The sequence below is a fragment of the Populus nigra genome, chromosome 1 (genome assembly GCF_951802175.1).
Source record: "Populus nigra chromosome 1, ddPopNigr1.1, whole genome shotgun sequence".
Classification (NCBI taxonomy): Eukaryota; Viridiplantae; Streptophyta; class Magnoliopsida; order Malpighiales; family Salicaceae; genus Populus; species Populus nigra.
In genome coordinates this window covers 29,042,976-29,064,163 of record NC_084852.1, presented here as the reverse complement: position 1 = coordinate 29,064,163, position 21,188 = coordinate 29,042,976, and the positions used below count along the sequence as shown (strand labels likewise).

The 21,188-nt window shown below is 32.2% G+C and overlaps 1 protein-coding gene across 3 annotated transcripts; it reads right to left on the bottom strand.

Moving 5' to 3' along the window:
* Positions 1 to 394: 394 nt before the first annotated feature.
* LOC133669596 (uncharacterized) lies at positions 395 to 7,216 on the bottom strand. Of its 3 annotated transcripts, none has more exons than XR_009833916.1 (11): positions 6,925 to 7,216; positions 6,615 to 6,822; positions 6,421 to 6,546; positions 6,165 to 6,329; positions 5,036 to 5,165; positions 4,842 to 4,883; positions 4,158 to 4,496; positions 3,976 to 4,018; positions 2,776 to 2,853; positions 1,219 to 1,480; positions 395 to 885 (listed from the first exon to the last, which is right to left on the bottom strand). XR_009833916.1 is itself a non-coding variant. In XM_062089797.1 (10 exons), exons 1-10 carry the CDS (start codon positions 6,987 to 6,989, stop codon positions 1,402 to 1,404), a joined length of 1,275 nt encoding a protein of 424 aa, XP_061945781.1. In that variant the 5' UTR covers positions 6,990 to 7,216; the 3' UTR covers positions 1,010 to 1,401. The 3 variants fall into 3 exon arrangements, 1 of the variants encoding a protein (XP_061945781.1); XR_009833915.1 differs by having other exon boundaries at positions 395 to 845; XM_062089797.1 differs by lacking the exon at positions 395 to 885 and having other exon boundaries at positions 1,010 to 1,480.
* Positions 7,217 to 21,188: the final 13,972 nt, after the last annotated feature.

The window sequence follows — 21,188 nt, the reverse complement described above, 5'->3', positions numbered from 1 at the left end:
TTAACTCCGTTACAACTATCATGGCCAACATCGAAGCCATCAATGTTGATGCAATGAATAAAATTTAGAATAACTAATAGAATTTAGGAGCTTTAAGTTTGCAGGGTAAGTTTTCCATTCCATTATCGCCTAATTACTATCATTAACCTAGCCCAAGTCTCAGGTCATGAATTGAATGAGTTAACTTATAACCAACTCAAGCTTTTTTAAAAAAAAAATAAAATAATAAAACCTACCTCGAGCCAGGTTTCAAGTCGGTATATCACCAGGTCAGGTTGGACTTTATAACACTATCAAATGAAAACATGTTATACTGACAACCCATTAAAGGAACTAAAACAATTCTACTTGGATAGAGCCTTTTGGTTCATGGAACGATCAAATTAACTTCATCTCATACTATCAATACAGATTTTGAATAGAATTGGAATTAAAAGCAAGTGCAGATTAGGATTCTTCATTCCCCATGACACAATAAACCCTCTTGATGAGCAATATGTCAAACTAAGTTGATTTTCTCCCTCCCCTACATTTGTTTCCTTTCATTTGGATTCTAAGTTCTAATCCATTGGAAATGCACAACGCACATATTAATATATTCTATTTGCTGACACAATTTTTTTTTATATAAAAAAAAGAACATGGTCTTACAAAGAGAACATGGGAAACAACTCACAATCAAGTATCTTCCAATCTTCACTCACCAATTTCTAGCAGCAGGAAGTTCAACCATCCAATATATCTCAAGAAAAGTTGATATAGTTCACAATTTCTGAATCGCTGAAGCTTCAAAATTTCTACTAGCAGGGTTTCCCTGCTTTTAGGTTCTTGGTCACTCTGTAATGCTGCTCAATGTGAAGACCAGATCAAGCAGCGATGTGAAATCTTTATATGCAGCAAACAGCATAATTACAAAAAGTTCATGACAACCGGCAGTGCCAATTATATGTGCAATTCCAGAAGAATCAACCAACAAGAACAAAGAAGGCACTAGAAAATTCAAAACAACTTCTAAACTAAAGAGATAATCCCTCAATAATGGATATCAAACCCAAAGAGAAGTAACCCAATCAATGGAATAACAATCTTCAGAAGTGTTGAGAGAAATTTCTAAGACATGCTTGGATAAATTTGCTTCATCCTATCCTTGTCAAAACAAAACATAAAGATTTTGAAGATAAAAGGCTTCTAAACACAAAATGGTAAAACACCACATACCTACAAGTCCTCATTAGCATTCACAATCGAGAAACTTTAGCTCGTCTTTCAAAATGATAAATCACTTTATGGGTCAGGCCAGCTCACTAGCATAGAGAACAGTTGTTATATCAGTTCACATATCACAACTTTTCCTCTGTAAACCTGTACAAACTCCTCAAACAAGCAACAAAACCAGTTCCTTTAGTTTGCATTGGTTGCCACCTCATGAATTTCATTATGAATTTCACTGTACGTGCCAGTTTCCTCGTTAAATAAGTACCTGATCATAAAAAGCAAGAAAAAACAATTAGCTTGTGGACCATGTATTATTGCAACCACATGCCTGTGGATATCTCATTTAATGACTGCCACCAACTTAACTAAATTCCATTCACCCGACACTCAAGAGGGGAGTCTGTTTTCATTTTTCCTTCTCTTTTGGTTCAAAAGTAGGACACAAAACCAAGTGCATTCTCCTCTCCCATGCTTTGGAGAGGAGATCCATTGGGTTCTTTATTCCCCATGGACATTTGACATTCATAGGGAATCTCTACACAACAATAACAAGATAACATAAAAAGCAATGGTGAAACACCTTCCTATTTATATTGCAAATCATTTGGAAAACCCTCTTAAACAATCGCATGGCCTATTATAAAAATCCTATGAAAACCTTTCTGCTGCATAAAAAAGCTTATGATGTGCACATAGCTTTGAAACTACACAGATTGATGAAATTAACGAGCACAACACTTCTACAATCTTAATTTAACATGGTTCTCATCAGGCAGAAAGGCAGTGATCTAAGTTGCTCCATACAAAGGAAGTGCAGGAAAGTGATCGCGAGAAGTTTAACCAATCCGGCCTGAATATCATTCTCATGTGCTTGGACATACTAACAGTTGGTATGTTGGTACCATGGATCTGCTTTTCTAGGAACATTTCAAGTGTGGGATGGACCCATTTGATTTCCCTTGGCAATACTACCACCTTGCTAGATTTTTATTCAGGCCATTATAGCAAAGAAATATATTATGTTAGCAATCTATTTTATACCCACAAAGAAATACAGGGCATTCAAAGACCCATTAGACACCCAGCAATAAAGATCTCCATAACTTGACACGAATTGAGACATTTGCCTTAATATATCATATGAAGCAACGACCGAACTTTATAAAGCACAACCTAACTTCTTTATATTGCAATATCTTCAGTTATGGGCTACACAAAACCTTCGACAGGGCATCTGTGAGAATTACAACTTTGTTTTTCTTTTGGAGCATCTCAGAAGTACACCTTGGGTAAAACTAGTTAGAGATCACACGTGAGATGTTATACACAAATCTTGAAGGCATCATTATGTTCCTATACTACCAAATATTTATATCTATATATGTTGATCACTTGAATTTCAAACTGGGCATCTATTTCTTTTTTCTTTCCTGCGTGTGGATATCAAAACAAGGCATGCAAAAAGCAAAACCCAAATCATAAATCAAACAACTCATTAAGTTGGGATTTTCTTATACTGTAAGTAAAATGAAATTAAAAAAGAAATTGCAACTTAATTACCATTGCCCTGATGTTGCCTGGCAGAACAGCCCCGTAGATGGGTCATAATAATATCCCAAATTGCTGCTGTAGTAGTACCTGACATGGGGAATTTAGTGTTAGTTCGAATTCCATGAAAACCCTATATAACAAAATTGTTTTTGTAGTTTCTGCTATCCCATGTCCCTGGAAAAATAAAAAATTGAAATATAAGAAGTGTTCACAGATAAATTCTAGATAATTATTGCAATTTAACCGCAGCTGTAAGATTTGTGCGAAAACAAGATCTTTTAGCCCAAATAACTAAAATCTGTGAAAACAAGATCTTTTAGCCCAAATAACTAAAATCTGTAATATGATGAATTTGGATATATCAATAGTCAAAAGCAACGAGAGCAGAAAGAGATAAAATAATTCGAAAATGCAAAACAAGTCAATTAAAATATGGATTACTGAAGATGTTCTTTACTACTTGCAAACATCCATAAAACAATCAAAATGTCTACCCACAATACTCTTAAAGGGCCTAAAGGGGATCATCTTTCAAAATAAGAAGAGAATCAAATGATAAAGGAACCAGCTGTAGGAAGTAATTTGACACAGCGATACCTAGTCTATCGAAATAAGAATTCTTTTGACAGTTCTACAATATAATATTACTAAGTTCTCACTCCATTGAAACATGCATTTTTAAGAAACCTTGTTTCACTTTTTCTGTATCAGATCAAACTCAAATCTTGTCATTCATTTTCAATATTGATCATGAAATAATGTCAATACATAGAAGACCTTGCTTTATAAGACTTCAGAAGAAATTAACAAACAGGTTAGCTTGAATATTTGGGACAGATACAACAACATTTCTTAGAAAGCTTAGAAAGCTGGGTTATGAATTTTGAACTAACACCACACCATATTGTCTCTCTAACAACAGCGATGATGGAAGAAAAATAATTAATGAAGTTGATTGCACAAATTCTTTTCTTCAACTTCAATTATTGAGACAGACAACAATATGCTTCAAAAGCTTGGAAATAAATTTTGAACCAATACCAACACCCAAAAGTCAGGTTATCTATACTACAATAACTAAGGAACATTAGCAAGCAAGAACAAGAAAACATGTTGCAAACGGATCAATGATACACAAAATACTACAAGAAATTTTATTGCAATTTACTTAAAAGCCTGGAGAGAGAGAGAGAGGGAGAGGGAGAGTACCCAGAAGTCTCATCATAGACATAATCATTTTGCAAGGGTCCAGCTGCAGAACAAGCAATAAAAAGCATTAGAAACAAAAGGTCAAGCATGGAATGTGTAACTATTTCATCTGTACAATTGACTAAGCTATTATTATTTCATCTCAAAACTTCTACAATACTCAGATAATTATAAAAGCTTACTTCCAGAGATGGTATTAAGACCATCTGATGATGGTTGACAGGCTACATTAGACTTGGTGCCAGGGACAAAATTACTAACATCAGACGATGCAACAGCTATAGCATTGTCCTCATCATCCCCAAACATGTCATATGCATTACCGTCATTGCCTGAGATTTCTGCAGTAGATACATTTGGGATTGAAGTACCCACATCCATATCAGAGAGCACTGAAGAGGCTGCACCACGATCAGTCACACCAGATGACAAGTCCTTCTCCATGCTAAAATCAGAATCATCCAGGACATCACTGATGGCTGTGCCCTTCCCCCTAGCTAAAGCTAACTTTTCAAATCCTTCTAAAGAACATTACAGAAAATAATTATTCAATAAACACATAAAAATAATTTCCACACATTTGCAAAAGCCCATGAAGAGGTGATGAAAGCAAACTTTTGCAGATAGAAGCTTTTCTAAAACTCATCATCCTGAAACCATGACTCGTGACATGTATGGATAACACATTTTTGTGGATGTCAATTCAATTAACCATCTGAAAATATTCAATGACAATCCAATAGGACAGCTCAAATTGTTGCATACTATAACAGATTACATAACCATACCCAATTCTTCTATTCAAAAGTTGAACTGGAACAGAGTATCACTGGTAACATATATAAGGTAAAAGGAAAATTACCAACCTGCCTCACGCCTGAAAACCTCTTGCTTGTCATAATATACATCTGCATAGTGGATGATTAAATCAGTAAGAGTGGACAAAACAATGGAGCAGGGGGGCACAGCAAACAAAAATGAAGACTGCATGGACATCATAAATACTCAGGTATACTTTTCCCTTCAATGAAACCTAAGAAAGGGGGAAAAAACACTTAACTGTACTCGCCATGATCCAACAACTTGTTGGCATCTTCAGTTAGCTGGTCAAACAGAAGCTGTGTCTCAGTCGGCATCTTTTCCTTGCTCTTATTTGATCTTCCTTTCAACCTTCTCAAAGCTTGTAAGACCTGTCAACAAAGGGTAAGACCTGTCAACAAAGGGACCCCTCCACTAATCAATTCTTTTCTTTTCTTTCTTAGCACTTATTTTTCCACACACCAAAAACCAAATAAGTATTTTCAAGTAGTTTACATTAACATAACCAAACATAGGAAAATACTTTTCATCTAAAATATTTCCAAAGACAAATTGTTTTAAAAGAAAAAAATGGAGCCCCAATTCTCAATTTCTCTCTCCTTGACTGCATCATTCAGAAATCCAGTAGTAATAATAAGAAGTTCATAAATTATTTTAGTTTAATTCAACTTTAAATTCTCAACATAACAGTTTATCTAGTAATTTTAATCACATAAGATCTATGCCCATTTGGATATCTATTTCCTATTTTACTTGGAATCATTGGGGATTTGGGTGCCTTTATAAATAAAACAGATTCTATCTAATATTTAGGGCTTTGATAATGGAGTTTTGAGTAATTATGGATCGAGTCCTGCGAAGAGTGTGTCCCTCTCTTTTCTCTAAATATTATTCTCTTCCTTTCTTCTTCCAAAATTTTGTTGTCACAATATCTCAGGTTACTACTCACAACGAACAACTCCAATTTCTTCTAAACCAAGCCCCTTATCAACTCTTACTCCTATAAACTCAAACCCCTAACAAAAATCCCTAACTCTCTGAATCTCTGGTTCACCACAAGCAAAAACCTTTATGGGATACAAATTCAAAGTTATCCTGCATCAAATTTCTTATTAAAAAACCTACATAACCATCTTGCATTACTCACTAATAGATAATTAACGATATGCAACTCTAAACCTGGACTTCAGGCTCGATATACTAGTGTTTTTAATAATACCATGTCCTTGCAAAGTAGTAATCAATGACAGCAGGACACTTATCCATGACATATCAAGTGGAACAACTCTAATACAATTTAAATTATGAAAGAATAAACTACTTCAAAAAGGCTAAAAAAAATCAAAGAATCAAGCTTCAATCAATTTTACTGTTTCTCCTGGCTCAAGCAAGTTGGCAATGCGCTTCTTCATTGCTCCAATTTCTTGGGAAGAAAGTTCACGGACATCATCTTTATCATCATGTTCATTAATTCTAACCATAGAGTTTTTCCCAGCATATCTTGGATCAACTTGAATACTATCCAGCCACGCATCCTGCAAAGAACCCATCCACACACAAAGATTGAAAGCAATGCTTTTGTAGTCTTAAACAAGAAGGCAGACAGTAAGATAGAGTTTGCTTAACCTTGATTTCATTTTGATTGATATATTCAACAAAATTGCCCTCTGCATCAAAATAACCTTCTTCTCTCTCTTTCTCGAGATTAAATGGTTCTATCTGGATGCCATCTTCAACAAAGTTCTCATTCTCCTAAGAAAAGAAAAATCCCCCGTCATAGATTAATTGAGAAGGAACCCTAACCCTAACCCTAACCATACCTCATAAGCGACTTCAGCAGCAGAGAGATCATTGGAATCTTCACTAAAAATTTGAGCAGTAATTTCATTGCGAAGAATAGCACGTTCCTTGGCAGCGAGACGAGGATCCTTCCTCTCACTTGGACCTTCTTCTTCAGCTTTGCTTCTGTCCACTATTTCATCTCCACTCTTCACCTTCTTACCTTTAGGAAATCTAACCTTCTTCTGCCTGCAAATTAAAAATAAATATATAAATCATTACCTGAGGAAAAACTATGTATATATATGTATATATATATATATGAAGAACCAAATAATAACTTCAGCTCACTTGGATTTTTCAGATTCATTGTCTTCGATTTCTTCAAGGAAAGAGCGCTTCCGCTTGCTCTCCATTTTTGCTCAATTTTATGAGTTGCTCTCGAAAAAAGACAGAGAGAAGGGGGATTAAAGGGAAATAGACTTCGCTTGCCGGCAACTGATGGGGCCCTGGCTTGCTCGTGCTCGGAGTCGATTCAATCTTTTATCTTTTTTATTTCGTAAATGTGAAAATAAGCACGTCTTTTAATTTGCCGGTAGCCGTGCCAGTTTTCGCCGTGGACTTGGCTGAATTTTCTGTAAAGTAAAAAATTGATGTTCAAGTGCTGCTAAAGTATTTTAAAGAAAAGAAAAAATTCATGACTTTATTAAAATAAAATCAAGAAAAAATACAAACATCAATCTCTAAGGATTTAAATATTTAAGAATGAAATCAAAAATAAATAATTAACAAAAAAAAAACTAAAAAGATAAAAAATCAATAAATTTAGGTGAGGTCACTAAAACTAGAGATCATATAAACAAAATAATTAAATAGAAAGCAAAACAAAATTTTTTAACCCTTAATAAAAACCTATTCATGGGAATCGCTTGAATTTTTTCATAACAAATTTATTTGAAACTACCATCGAAATGATTTTTATGTTTGGAATAACTTTGAAATTCCAAAAATTATCCATTAAAAATAATCAAATTTTCTTTTAAACAACCACATCCCCAAAGAAAACCTGAATTAAACGCTTGAGAGTATGATCAGGCTTGGGGCAAGGTAATAAAAAGGCACATGATAAGGCTAACTTCATGATTTCTTTTCTAAGAAAACACAAAATGTAAGGCAGAGTTGGCAACCTTTGAGATAAAAGTTTGTAAGCAAATAAGTATGTTGATATCATGTCATTTCTAGAAGTCAAGATCATAAAATGTGACTTGAGTAAATAAAAACAAAAAAGTCATCAAAGCTTACTATGGAGACTTAAAATTTTGAGGGAAAAAAACTCCATGAAGAAAAAGGGACCAATATTTCTTAGGTAAATACACATACATATTAATCATAATGCATTATACTTTGATCTTTGATAAATGTCTTACCACAAATCTCCTTTCGAGCATGCCTTTAGGCCCTCATCTCTCAGGTAATGTGTTTTATAACCCCTCATTTCGAGTGCACATTTGAGCCTTCATCTCTTAGATAGTGTGCTTTTTAGCCCCATCTTCTTTCTTTCAAGTGCGTTTTTGAGCCCTCATCTCTCGGGTAGTGCGTTTTTTAACCCTACCTCATTTCGAGTGCACCTTTGAGCCCTTATCCCTTAGATAGTGTGCTTTTAGCCCCATCTTTTTTCTTTTAAGTGCGTTTTTTAGCCCTTATCTCTCAAGTAGTGCATTTTCTAACCCTATTTTCTTTCAAGTGCGCCTTTGAGCCCTCATATCTCAAGTAATGCGTTTTCTAACCCTACCTCTTTTCGAGTGCTCTTTTGAGCCCTTATCTCTCGGGTAATGTATTTTCTAACCCTACCTCCTTTGGAATACGCATTTGACTCTCAACTCGGGTAGTGCATTTTCTAACGGCACCTTCTTTCGAGTACACCTTTGAGCCCTCATCTCCCAGGGAATGTGTTTTCTAACCCTACCTACTTTCGAGTGCATCTTTGAGCCATCATCTCTCATGTAGTGTGTTTTTTAACCCCTACCTTCTTTCGAGTGTAACTTTGAGCCATCATCTCTTAGATAATACGTCTTCGAGCCCTATCTCTTTTCCCCTAAGTGCTCTTTTGAGCTCTCATCTCTTAGATAGTGTGCCTTTGAGCCCTATCATGTCGTCCCTTCAAGACATCTCTGGCCAGATTGAAAAAAATTTAAAAGTCGAGGGACCAAATTGAACTTTGGTCAAACCCTTAAATTAAAACCCTAAAAAGTCTAAAACGGCACCATTTTGAATAGTAAAAAAAAGGACCAAATGACTTGTCATCTAGGTATTATTCATCTTCTTTTTCTTTCTTGAAAAAGCTATTTAGGTGATTACTTTTCAGATGCATTTAATGCTTCATCTCTCAATCAAACCAGACAAACCATACACCACTATGATGATTTGACACTTGATCATACTCCGATATGGTTTTTTCTAGTCGATTGACACCAAAGCAACCATGGCGTCGGTCTAAAGAGGCCAACTCAAGCAGCCTTTAACTGCCAAAATTTGACAGTTTATGATGGTCACCTTGAGCTAACAATTGGAATCCTTCCGGTTCGAATCAAGGGCCGAGATTAGTCCCTAAAAGAGATAAAATATCCCTCTTCCACCCCTTATAAAAAGGGGTGGATTCCATGCATTGAGGGGGAAGAAATCAAGGTGCAAAGTTTGGAAAAACTTAGTCCCTCCCTTAGTTTTTCATCTGCTAGCCTCTTTCTTTTCTCCTCCACAACTTTGGTTTCTTCAGCCACCACCACCTCAGAATCACCATATCCAATAACGATCCAACACCCTTGCAACCTCGTTTCTTCACTGGCATCAGGAGTAACCACCATGAGCTCCTTCTCTATCCCCCACACAATAATCCTTGTCAACCCCTTTTCCCAGTAACCAACAAAGCCTCCGTGAGCTACTAACACCTTCATCCTCCTCATGCCGAACCACCCAATACAACCACCAACCAATCATCTTCGCGTCAGGTAATCATCTTCACTCTCCCTCTGTTTTTCTTATTCTTCTACATGTAAACATGCAGGAAGTGAATTATAATTCACATTTTATTGTTTACAAAACAACTTAATCAATGGGTTGGGTAGGGGTGAGCATTTTTGGTTTGAATCGGTTTATATCTAAAAAAATAACCAAAATAAAATTTTGAAAAACTGAAAAATTAAAATCGAAACCGGTTCAAACCAACCGATTTCGGTTCGGTTCGATTCAGTTTTTTAACAGAAAAATCAGAAACTCTGTATTTTTTTTTCTTTTTTTGGGCTGGGTTTTTGATAGGCTTATGATTAATGTTAATATTATCTAATTTTGTTACAAGATTCTATAATATATTTAATATTTTTTGTCATTGAATATTCATTTATATTAAATTATTAGTGCTAATATTGTGTTCAATATGTTGCAAGTCTTTTTAATATTTGTGTTTTGGACTCCTCCTACATCAAAGTTTAAATAACACACACACCAAGTTAAAATTTAAATTACAAAGCATCGCATTTAAAAGGGTTTAAAATAAACAACAAATAACCTTGCCATAAAAAATAAAACACTTCATGCAAAAAATACAAATCTTCATTGTGCACATCATCCCAATCGAAAAGCACATCAAGATGACAAGAACATTGCACTTTGATTCCTTAATATCATTGACATCAAAACCTGGAAATCAATATCTAAAATTATAACATTATAAAATAAATTAGAATATGTAAAATAAACAGTAGTAATTTACCACCAAAGTAACTTTTGAACTAATTATCATTCATTGCTACATGTAACTTTCCACTAAATTCTACAAAATAAAAAATTAGACATGTTAGATGATTGCAAATGATTTAATTAATAAATTACAAAATAAAAGGTGCAAGTTTATAAAAAAGAATTACCTGAATCAAGGTTTTCACAGGTTTCAAGATCATTTATCAAGCTTCTAATATCAGTTGCAATTGATCCATGATGCAACTAATTTCGACAACAAATGAGTGCTTGAACAGTTGTTTGAACAGATGCACCTATCGAGTAACCTACACTTCAGCTATTCCTTAAAATGTAATTGGAAGAACACCAATTTCTTAATTTCTAGCTATGAAGAGTATTTGATTTACTGTTCAAAACAATCAACAACAAGGGCAAAGAAAACTTGAGAGATTAATGAGTTAAGAATTATTAGCGCAATAACTCATTTCTAAGATACTCGTACATCATTTAAGAAGAAGTAATTTCAATGGCTACTTTGTTTTTGGGCCTTGTTATGTAAGTATAAACTAAAGATCAAATATAGATTTACAAATGCGCTAGATGTAGTTCATTTTAAAGGAAATTCATTTTAAAGGAAATGCATGTTCCATAAAAACATTCGTGAAGAAAATCCAAAAGTCCCCATGGCATTATAAACTAGCAGTCAACAAAATCAAAATACATATTTAGAAGTTGTAAACAAATAGTGGTACCTGTTTTCTAACTCTAGACCTCGCAGCAAACTCTCTATTCTTGATCATCCTTCGTTGCCTCCTCTCCACCACCCTCTCCACCGGCCCATCAATAATCCTCTTCCGTCCACTTAACCCCTGTATCCATCCTAAACTGATTTCCTGGACTCAGTGGTGCAACCATTCCCACTCCATGACCCTGCCTATACCCACCACCATTCCCTGCTCTCCCAGCATAACCACCATTCCTACTAGATGACTCTCCTATGCCTTGATGCATAACACCACCAACACCCCCACCCCCACCCCCACCCCCCGTAGCCATGCCTAAAATAGGTCTAGCCATGAAACATGTTGTTGCAGCCCGATTATTATTGTTATTCTCGTACAACAACTAGAAAGTAGAAATTTAATCTTTATATATACACAGAACCTTATCCAAAAATAACCTAGACATTATAATTAAAATAAATTAGTAAATTAATCATCCCTATGCTAAATTTATCCATATTCCCAGAATCCACAAAATACAACCAAAATATTAATCACAGATTTTTTCATGCATAAAAAATCACAAAATACAACCTAAACATTGTTGGTAAATTAATCACAGATTTTTTAATGTAGAAAAAAAAATCAACCAGAAAAAAATAAACAGAATCACAGAGCATATGTTAAAAAAATAAAAACAAAGATTGACAGAAAAAAGAAATCATACCTGGTGTGAGTTGTGACACGATTCCAGGTCGAGTGTGAGAGAGGGAGGTGACTGCCTGACTGGTTTGCTAGATTTGAAGTTGGACTCTGGAGGTTTGGTGTGCCAGTTTGGTGTGTGTTATATGATTCAAGGTTGGGTGTGACCGTGTGAGAGAGGAATGTGGCAGACTGGCTAGTTTGAAAATGAAAATGGTGTGGGAGAGGGATATGGTTGGTTGTGGATGAAGATGGATTAACTTGATTTCGTTACAAATCTGTGAGTGAAAGTGTGAAATTGTGAGGGAGCGGCTTAGGATCAAGGAGAAGGATGGTTGGAGTCTGAACGTTTTTTTTTGTATTTATAGTACCCCTTAAACCGAACCGGTTCGGTTCGGTTGGAGTTTTTCCGGTTTCAGGTTTCTAAAATGAAAACCGAACCGAACAGAAAATTTTTACAAAAATTTTAATCGGTTTTTTTTCAGTTTGGTTTTTTTGGTTTTTTTCTCAGTTTTCTCAGTTTAATAAGTTTCTCGGTTTTTTTGCTCACCCCTAGGGTTGGGCCAGTCACTAAGTTGCACTAGGCTGGATTGGGTCTAACCCACTAAAAAAAAGAGAGAAATGCCAGGTCTGTTAGGCCATCTATCAGCCCAACCCGGCTAGGTCTAGCCTAGATGGCTGGGCCGGGCTAATATATTTAATAATAATATAATAATATTAATATATATTTATATAATTTTTTTTTTCAAATTTTCAAAAGGGCATTTTAAAAATATTTGTGAGCCCCTCGTATGTTTTTTCAACAATTTTGTATAATATTGGGCTATAGACTTACACTATAAGATACAAACTCGGTATTAAAAATACTCGATTTCTTCCAAAACTTAAAAATAAAATTTTAAAAATAAAATTTCATTTCAAAAAACAAAAAAAAATGTTTTGTTTTTGTCAATACAGTCGAATTCTAAAAATTTTCCAAGCATATTTTCATAAAAAAAAAACAAAAAATTTCATCTTTCTTATATTTTACAATGTAAAATGGATATCATAATATAATTATTCGTTAGGGTTTGACCAAAATATCAAAAATCATTCACTGATCATTTTGTTCAATTTATATTTAAAATGTTAGGACTTAGTTATAGACTTTGATATTTGAAGGTATAAAATTACATTGTAAAGTATACCCTTAGGTATTAAAGATATAAGGTGTAAAATAAATGAGATGCTAAAATTTAGACATTAGAATGGTTAAGATTTAACCTAATAAGGTAGAGACTTCCTTACGAATAGAGATTTGCCTTGAACCTTAGACAAGATCAATGAACAAAAATACGACTTAGAATAACAATCAAACAATAATACAGCTTACCTTAGGTAGGGTGCACTGGAGATGATGCATTTTCTCCTTACATAATCAGTCCCTTACCCAAACTCTCGCAGACCATAGGTCTCTTAGTAACCATAATACTAAGTGGTGACTCTTGAACCTTATAATTATAACTTTATGATTATACCCAAAACTCTTTCCTTTCAACACATCCATAGAGGCAGACTTGTCATTCTCGATGTCATGCAACCCGCAACAATGTATACAATACTTCACAAACAAACCTACAAACTACCTCGATATGTAAAAGAGAAACTAAAAATGTATCTCATTGCAAAATCTATAATCAATACATGTTAAGCAACATCTCAAGCATTTCTGTGCTGCAAGTGTTAATTATTTGTTTATCTAAACTATTGCCAGAAAATGAAAGTACACAATATAATAATTTCTATCATTAAAACTTATTCAAATATTAGTGGATTCAATACTCAAAAGAAAAAAAAAGGTGGTAGGAAAGAAAGGAAATATAAAGACTTGGAAAGCAAAAAAGAAAAAAAAAACAAACATATGGGAAGAGTATATTTAGTACCTATTTGTTTTTACATTTCAAAAGTGTTTTTGTAAAAAAATAATTTTTTTAAAATTTTTTCTTTGCTTCAAATTAATTTTTTTTGTGTTTTTGAATTATTTTGATGTGTTGATATCAAAATGAATTTTTTTAAAAAAAGTATTATTTCAATGCATTTCCAAATGAAAAGCAACCACTGCTACAATATCAAATAGACTCTTAATAAATCAATTAAATGAAAAACCCATGAAAAGATAAAAACACAATCACAAGTTATCAAAGATTATAAAAACCAATGATAAACTTTAAGTAAAAGAAAACCATTAAAAAACCTATAAATATTGTGGCATTCATCACCCTAAAACCTAAATAGAATAAACTCTAATATCTATTTTAAAATAGAAGGAATGATAAAATCATGTAAAGAAGCACAATTATTTGTTTAGTGAGCACCATAATCTTTTCAATGCCATAAAAAAAAATGTCAAATACTTAAAATAAATTATTTTGTCCTAACCTATAGAGCAACCAACATTAAACTTAATTACCGACATATTAATATTAAACCTTTGAAACCAATATGTTAAACACTTACAATAGTAATAACACATTTATCAATGATCTGTTTATTTAAATGAAAAAATATATCAGCCAAATAACAAAAAACCCATTGAAGAAGAAATTTCATTACAGATAGATGCAGGTCTTCCAAAAAAAAAAACTTAAGGTTAGTGTTGATCTCATGCATCAAATTCGTCTTGAGGGAAAATCAACAATAAAGATAAAATCATATCCTTGTCTAACGCACTCATAATACATGATAGAAAATATCATGTTGACATTAATTCTAATCTTGTCACCTTAGATAGCACAAATCTAATTATAGATCCAAAAATGAAAACTTAGATGGACTAATAACACAAACAGAAAGGCAAACAAACTTCTAAAGAGATTTTCACATAGAACAAAAAAAGAAAAAGAAAAAAATTATATTCTCACAGTAGAAATCAATCATCTAAGTAAAGCATGAATAATGATGACAAAGCTTGGTAAAGATAAAAGCTAATTGAAAGGGAAAACCAAATACATAGAGACATAGTTTTTAGACCAAATATTTGTAACAACAAATGACAAAAATATGGCATAAAAGGTTAAAATATAAGTGAAGAGCAATACCTTTCCTATTAAAGAATATAAACCAATGCAGTAAGCAATAACACAATAAAAAACAAAGCATTTACAAAACCTAAAAAAAAGATCAAAAGATTTATTTATGAGAAAGAGGTAGAATCCCAAATGACCAAAAACCATACATGTCAAAATAATATAATTCATGATATACCCAAGAATTTTTATTAACAATCTAACCAAACCATAAATCAAATCAACAATGACTGACACGTCTTTTACTTGCCAAGAAATTGCTAGCATTAAATGCATAAACATTACACCTTAGAACCATAAAAAATGCTAGTTTATGATATCATTAAAAAAATGATGGCATGAATAGGTGGTAAATCGACAATCATTAGGAATAAAAACTAAAATCAAATGTTAATATAAAAATATCTCTAGATTACCTATCAATAGAAGGACAAAAAAGAAGAAGAAAAGAAAGCCAAAAAAAAAGAAGAATATGCGAATTGAAAGTCTAATAAGGATCCAATGAATAATAATATAGGAGTAGATGTGCAATAATTTCATAATTAGTTTTAGTTTTTGTTATTTTTAATTTTAATTTTTAATGTTAATTTTTTTCCACCAAGCTATTTTATTTTCTAGCTAAGTTTTTAAAGTCTATTTTTTTTCATCATCTACATCCATGCTCTTTATTTTATAGCTAAGTTTTTAGCTAAAATAGCTAAAAAGCCATTTTAGCTAACTCTTTAAAAAAATATGATCACATCCATGCTATTTAAATTAAATGAACATTCAAGTATATATTATTCATATCCATGCTCCTTATTTTTAGCTAAGAAGGTACTTAAAAATCAATCAAAAACTCAAATAGTTGTTATTGTTAGCTGAAAAGGTTGTTCTTTCAATTCAACTCCTTTCTAGTTCTTTGAGTTCTATCTCTAATTCATCCTGAAAATATCCAACTATTTAGATGCTCTGCCATATGAAAAATTATATGTAATTTAGAGAGATATGCTCTCATAGCAAAGTATGATAACAATATAATTTATCTTTTTCTATAAAATATGCATGAAAAGTTTTAGAATTTTGTCATATGCACACAAACAAAAACATATTTTTGTATCTTTTTAAATAAGAAATTTTGGATTTTTGTATTTTTCTAAAATTTTAAAGAAAAACAGGTATATTTAATATCGGGTCAGTATTTTACAATGTAAGTTTACAGCCTAAATATTAAATGAAATGGTTGAAAAATATGTGAGGAACCCATAATAATTTTAAGATGATCCCTGGATTTTTTTTAGAATTTTTAGAAATTATTTGGGGTTTATTTACCAAAACAAGAAAAATAATTTAACAAAAAAAACTGGTGAAAATTCAATAGGACGTATTTGCCAAACACATCCTAAGGATAAAAAAAATGCATTTTTTTCTTTGAAAAATTTTGTACAACCAAACAATGCCTTAAACCTGGAATGGGCTCAGCCCAGCCACGTAGGTTGGGCTTCTTGGTCCAATCCAAAAAACATGACCCACAAACAAAAAAGAAAGAAAGAAAATCAAAAGGAGTTTTTCGTTTGAATCTAAGCCAAAAACACCAAGAACTCAGCGACGAAACCCAAAAATCAAAGTTAAAATATATGTTAGATTATGTCAAAATAAAAGCACAGAAGGATGCAAAATGAAGAACTAATGCATAATCATATGTTGAAAAGTAATAACACGTTCTTATTTTCAATAAATCAAACCCAACAATTATGACCCCTAACATAGGCATTAAAGAGAACTAATGATCGATTGATCCAAAACATGCAATAAAAGGAATAAAAAATGGCATAGAACACTCATACATAGATCTGAGACTCAACTGAAGCTCACAAGGAAAACAAAAATATTAGTTTATGAGGGAACCCAAATTTCAGCTGAAGAACACTCAAGAACACAAATCTAGAAATGCCCATAAAGCTAAAACCCCATAAAAAAAGCATAAAACAATGTAAAGGGACCTAAGCATTGCAAATATAGATTAAACATACTAAGTACAATTTGTATGAACCATCATAAACAACAAGAATCCATAAACAGTAGTACAGCCAACATAACCAATTACCAACAGGCAGCAAAAATTGCATCCCTTTATGTATAAACATTGTTCTATTAATTGATTTCCTCTTTCCTTAACCATAAACATTATACTTATAGTTCAAGTAAACTTAGTAGACTATCAAAAACAGCTCAAGATCAACTAAAACAACAACATCACACTCTAACATATTTTACATTAAATATATTATTGATTAAACTAAGCCTTAAATCATGCCAAAACAAACATTTTAAACTATCATTCATCACTTAATCATAAACTCTAAAGCACAAAATAGACATCAAACAAAACTTGAAAGTACATGATGATTCATGGCATAACAAAACATCTTAAAAAGAAGCATCTATTATATTTAAATTGATAAATAACTTCAAAGGATGCCTAACAAACATTTTAGGCAGAAATCTAAAAGACAAAATAAGAAGGGAGGGAGTGTGCTCATTGAGCGACTCTCCCTCATTAAAGTTAGAGGTATACATTATCTCATAATGTTGTCTCATTTGCTAGGCATTTCTTGCTCCTTCTTTAAGCTTTAGATCTCTGGTATTTTTTCTTCCAATCCTGGACTCACAAACTCTACCTTTTACCTCTTTCCTTTCACTTTTTATTAATACTATATGGGCTTGTTATCAAGAAACTTTAGTGGTTTGATTTTCTTTAATCTTTCATTTTTTCTTTTCTGTTTTTTCTCTCCAAAAACCCTCATCCTCTACTCAAGAGCAAATGCTCTTTTATAACCAAACTAATACCAGAAATTTCAAAACCATTATGATTCTTTGCCAAGAGATTGTTAGGGAAGATTCTTATTCTTTCTCTTTCAAAACCTTTCTTTTTGAAATGGGTGGTGCCTGGTGCCTTTTTGTCCTCTTAAAAACCAAAATCACACATGAGAGAATAACCTGGGAGTCTTTTCTATCATGATGAATTTTTCTTTAGTCATAGATGATTGAGTTGAGTACTTTATCAAGATCATTGTGCATATTGAGTCATAAATGTATCATTTTATTGACCTTGTAGAGGGGATGTATATATGTCATTAAGAACAAACCACATTGAATTTAAAGGTCTAAAACTTTAAATTCATTAATTGGAATGTGAGCTCTTGATCAGCTTGAATTTGTCAATGCAAAGACGGTTAATCATAGACAAGATGTTGTTAAGTCCATTGAGCCAAATGAGGTACAAACATGTGATGATGATAGGTGATTCTTGTAGAGGAGATGTTTCTAAGTCGAGTAGTAGTTAGAGCCGGTGAGGTGGTCAAAGATACCACGTTCATTCACCTGAAAGTGACAACTCGATCAGCCTTCTCGACTAAATGGAATGATAAGAAGACCAAATGACATGTCACTTATTTCTTCATTAAAGTCTGAGTGACGCGTCGTTTGTTTAAATCCTAAAAATTAGGGTTTTTAAAATAAGATTTTAGGAAAAATTCAGTTTAATCCTTGTTTTTCCAATTTAAGTGTATGAATCCTTAATTGATCCTAAAACTTCTCAATTTTAGCAATTACACCTATAGTTTTCAGATCCGGCCCGGCCCAAGGCCTGGGTTTCGGGTTTTGACCAGGTCACCAGGTCGTCTGAGTCAATTGTTTTTTTAAAAAAATTAAAACGACGTCGTTTTAGTAAAAAAAACAAAAGTTAAAGGATTACAACCGAGTTTTTAATCGGGTCTTGCCGAATCAAACAGGTCACACCGGGTTTTTTCTTCCCCTATTTTTTCTTTAACCCGACCCCGTTCCAGCCCTAGGTCGGCTGGGTCTTGGGTCAACCCGTCGAACTGGGCCGGGTTTCAAAACTATGATTACACCCCTAGAAACATTGATTTAAATCCTTTAATTTGATCATCTTTTGCCCTTTGTTTTTTGGCTTTTAGATTATGTAATTTCACCCTTATCAACCATCAAAATTTTAATTTCTTTAAGTATATCCCTAATTTGATTAATTTCAGTCCTCAAACTTACACACCTTATGCACTTTGGCATTTGGTTTTGTAATTCTTCAATATGACCCTCAATAAGCTTGTAGTCTTTACATTTCTCTCAATTGAACTCCTGATTGCACCAATTTAGCCTTTTCAAGTTTAAATTATGTCCCAAATCTTCTAATTTTTGTGAATTGACCCGAATTAGGCCTTCAAACTTGATTTTTTTCAATTAAATCCTTGATTGAACTCATAAAACTATTATAAGTTAAATTAAGTCCTTTAATTTAATTAATTATTCCAATTATGGCCAAATTGACTTTTAAACTTAATTTTTCTTTAATTAAGTCTTTAGCTAAGACAATTAAACCCATTAAAAGTTTAATCAAGTCCTTAAACTTAATTAATTCTTCTAATTTTGATCAAGTTGAATTTTAATCTCCATTTTTTTTGTTAAGTCTTTCTTTAGCTCATCGTGTTAAAATATCTCAGTCTGGTTATTTTACTTTGTTGCAGCTTGAGAGCTTATCTCTTCGTGTCCCAAAAATATTTTTAGATTTTTTTATTTGTATGTATTTAAAACAATTTTTTAGGGATCCAAAATTGAGTTATAAAAGATATTCTCAGGGTAAAACAAGTTTTATAAATTTGCAATTTGGGTAGTATAAATCACAAATATCCTTGTATATGTTTCTTAGCTTAAACTTTACAATTTTATAACTGCAATATCTTTTATGATTATTTTCACTGATACTTTTTAAAAGGTACATAGATAAAGAACAAATAGATTAACAAGTTTGGATTGGAGCTAAGTTTAGGATTATTTAGATAAAAAAAAAATTATAAATGAATATGCTATAGGATCATATATGTGATTAGCATTCGGATTTCTGAAAGAGAATCTGCCATGAGTACCAACCAATTGGTACAAGAAAAGATGTGTTTCGCTATCCAAATTTATTTTGTTTCCATGTGTTAACTAATGCATCTTGGTTTAAATGTTACGAGATGGCATGCTCACACGCTGCTGCGGACTTATAAAACAAATGTACTTGATAGTGTTATAATTGTGAACCAGTGCTAGATAAGTAATAAAAACTAAAGGTATGATAGAGCTAATATTTCATGACAGAAAAAAAAAGTTGTGTTGGTGATCAAAAACTTAGAGATTGAACAAAATGATTTGTATCAATCCATAGTGTTTGTGAGGAAAGATACAGTGCTTTCGCCACATGATTTAGCTTTTCTGTTAATAAAAAGCAAAAAAAATTATAAAGCTAAATTCTCTACCAACTTAATATTAAAAAAAAACCAACAAAGATAATTTTGGAAAGGAAAAAAACCCATGAGAAAAAACATTGTAGCAATTGACAATGTTTTGTGAAGAAAACTACAGTGTTTTCTCCAATAAAATTGATAAAGATAATTTTAGAAAAAATCATACAAAAAACCATTTAGACAAATACTGAAGTAATTCACAATGTTTTGTGAGAAAAGTTACAATGTTTTCCACATATGATTTAGCTTTATTGTAATTATAATTCTTAACCAACTCAATATTAAAAAAAAATTCGACAAAGATAATTTTGGAAAAAATCATATGGGAAAATACTGCAACAATTCACCGTGTTTTAAAGAAAACAATTACAAAGCTAAATTATCAATAAGCTTAAAAAAATAACATCGATAGAGACAATTTTAGAAAAAAAATTACAAAAAGAAAATAAAAAAAAAAACAGGAAAAAAAAACAATGTTGGAAACATTGTAGCAATTCACAGTGTTTTATAATGAAAATTACAGTGCTTCCCTACGTGATTTAGCCTTATTTGTAATAACTTGTAATTGTAATTCTTAACCAGCTCAATATTAAAAAAGATAAAACTGACAAAGATAATTTTGAAAAAATCATAAGAAAAAAAACCATGTTGAGAGACACTCTAACAATCCATAGTGTTTTGTGAGGAAAGCTACAATGTTTTCCCCACATGATTAAGGTTTATTATAAAGTTAAATTCTAACCAGCTTAATATTAAAAAAATAAAATCGACAAAGATAATTTTGAAAAAAAATATTAAAAAAAAACACAAAGGAAACTGGAAAAAAAACCATGTGGGAAAAAACACTATGGCAATTCACAGTAATTTGCAAGGAAAGTTATAGTGTTTTTCTCACATATTGTAACTGTAATTTTTGACCAGCTCAATATTAAAAAATAAAATCGAAAAAGATAATTTCATAGAAAATCATCAATAAACAAAACAAAAAAAACCATACGGAGAAACACTGTAGCAATCAACAATGTTTTTTTTTTAAATTATAAAATTAAATTTTCAATCAGCTCAATATTAGAAAAAATAAAATCAATAAAAATAATTTTGAAAAATAA

What these genes read in the sequence shown, in the direction of transcription:
- LOC133669596 (XM_062089797.1), bottom strand. Translation starts at nt 6,989, where the DNA reads ATGGAGAGCAAGCGGAAGCGCTCTTTCCTTGAAGAAATCGAAGACAAT. An exon ending in AATGAATCTGAAAAATCCAA is followed by an intron (nt 6,823 to 6,924) that starts GTGAGCTGAAGT and finishes TTTAATTTGCAG; the next exon opens with GCAGAAGAAGGTTAGATTTC. An exon ending in TGCTTGAGCCAGGAGAAACA is followed by an intron (nt 5,166 to 6,164) that starts GTAAAATTGATT and finishes CTTTGTTGACAG; the next exon opens with GTCTTACAAGCTTTGAGAAG.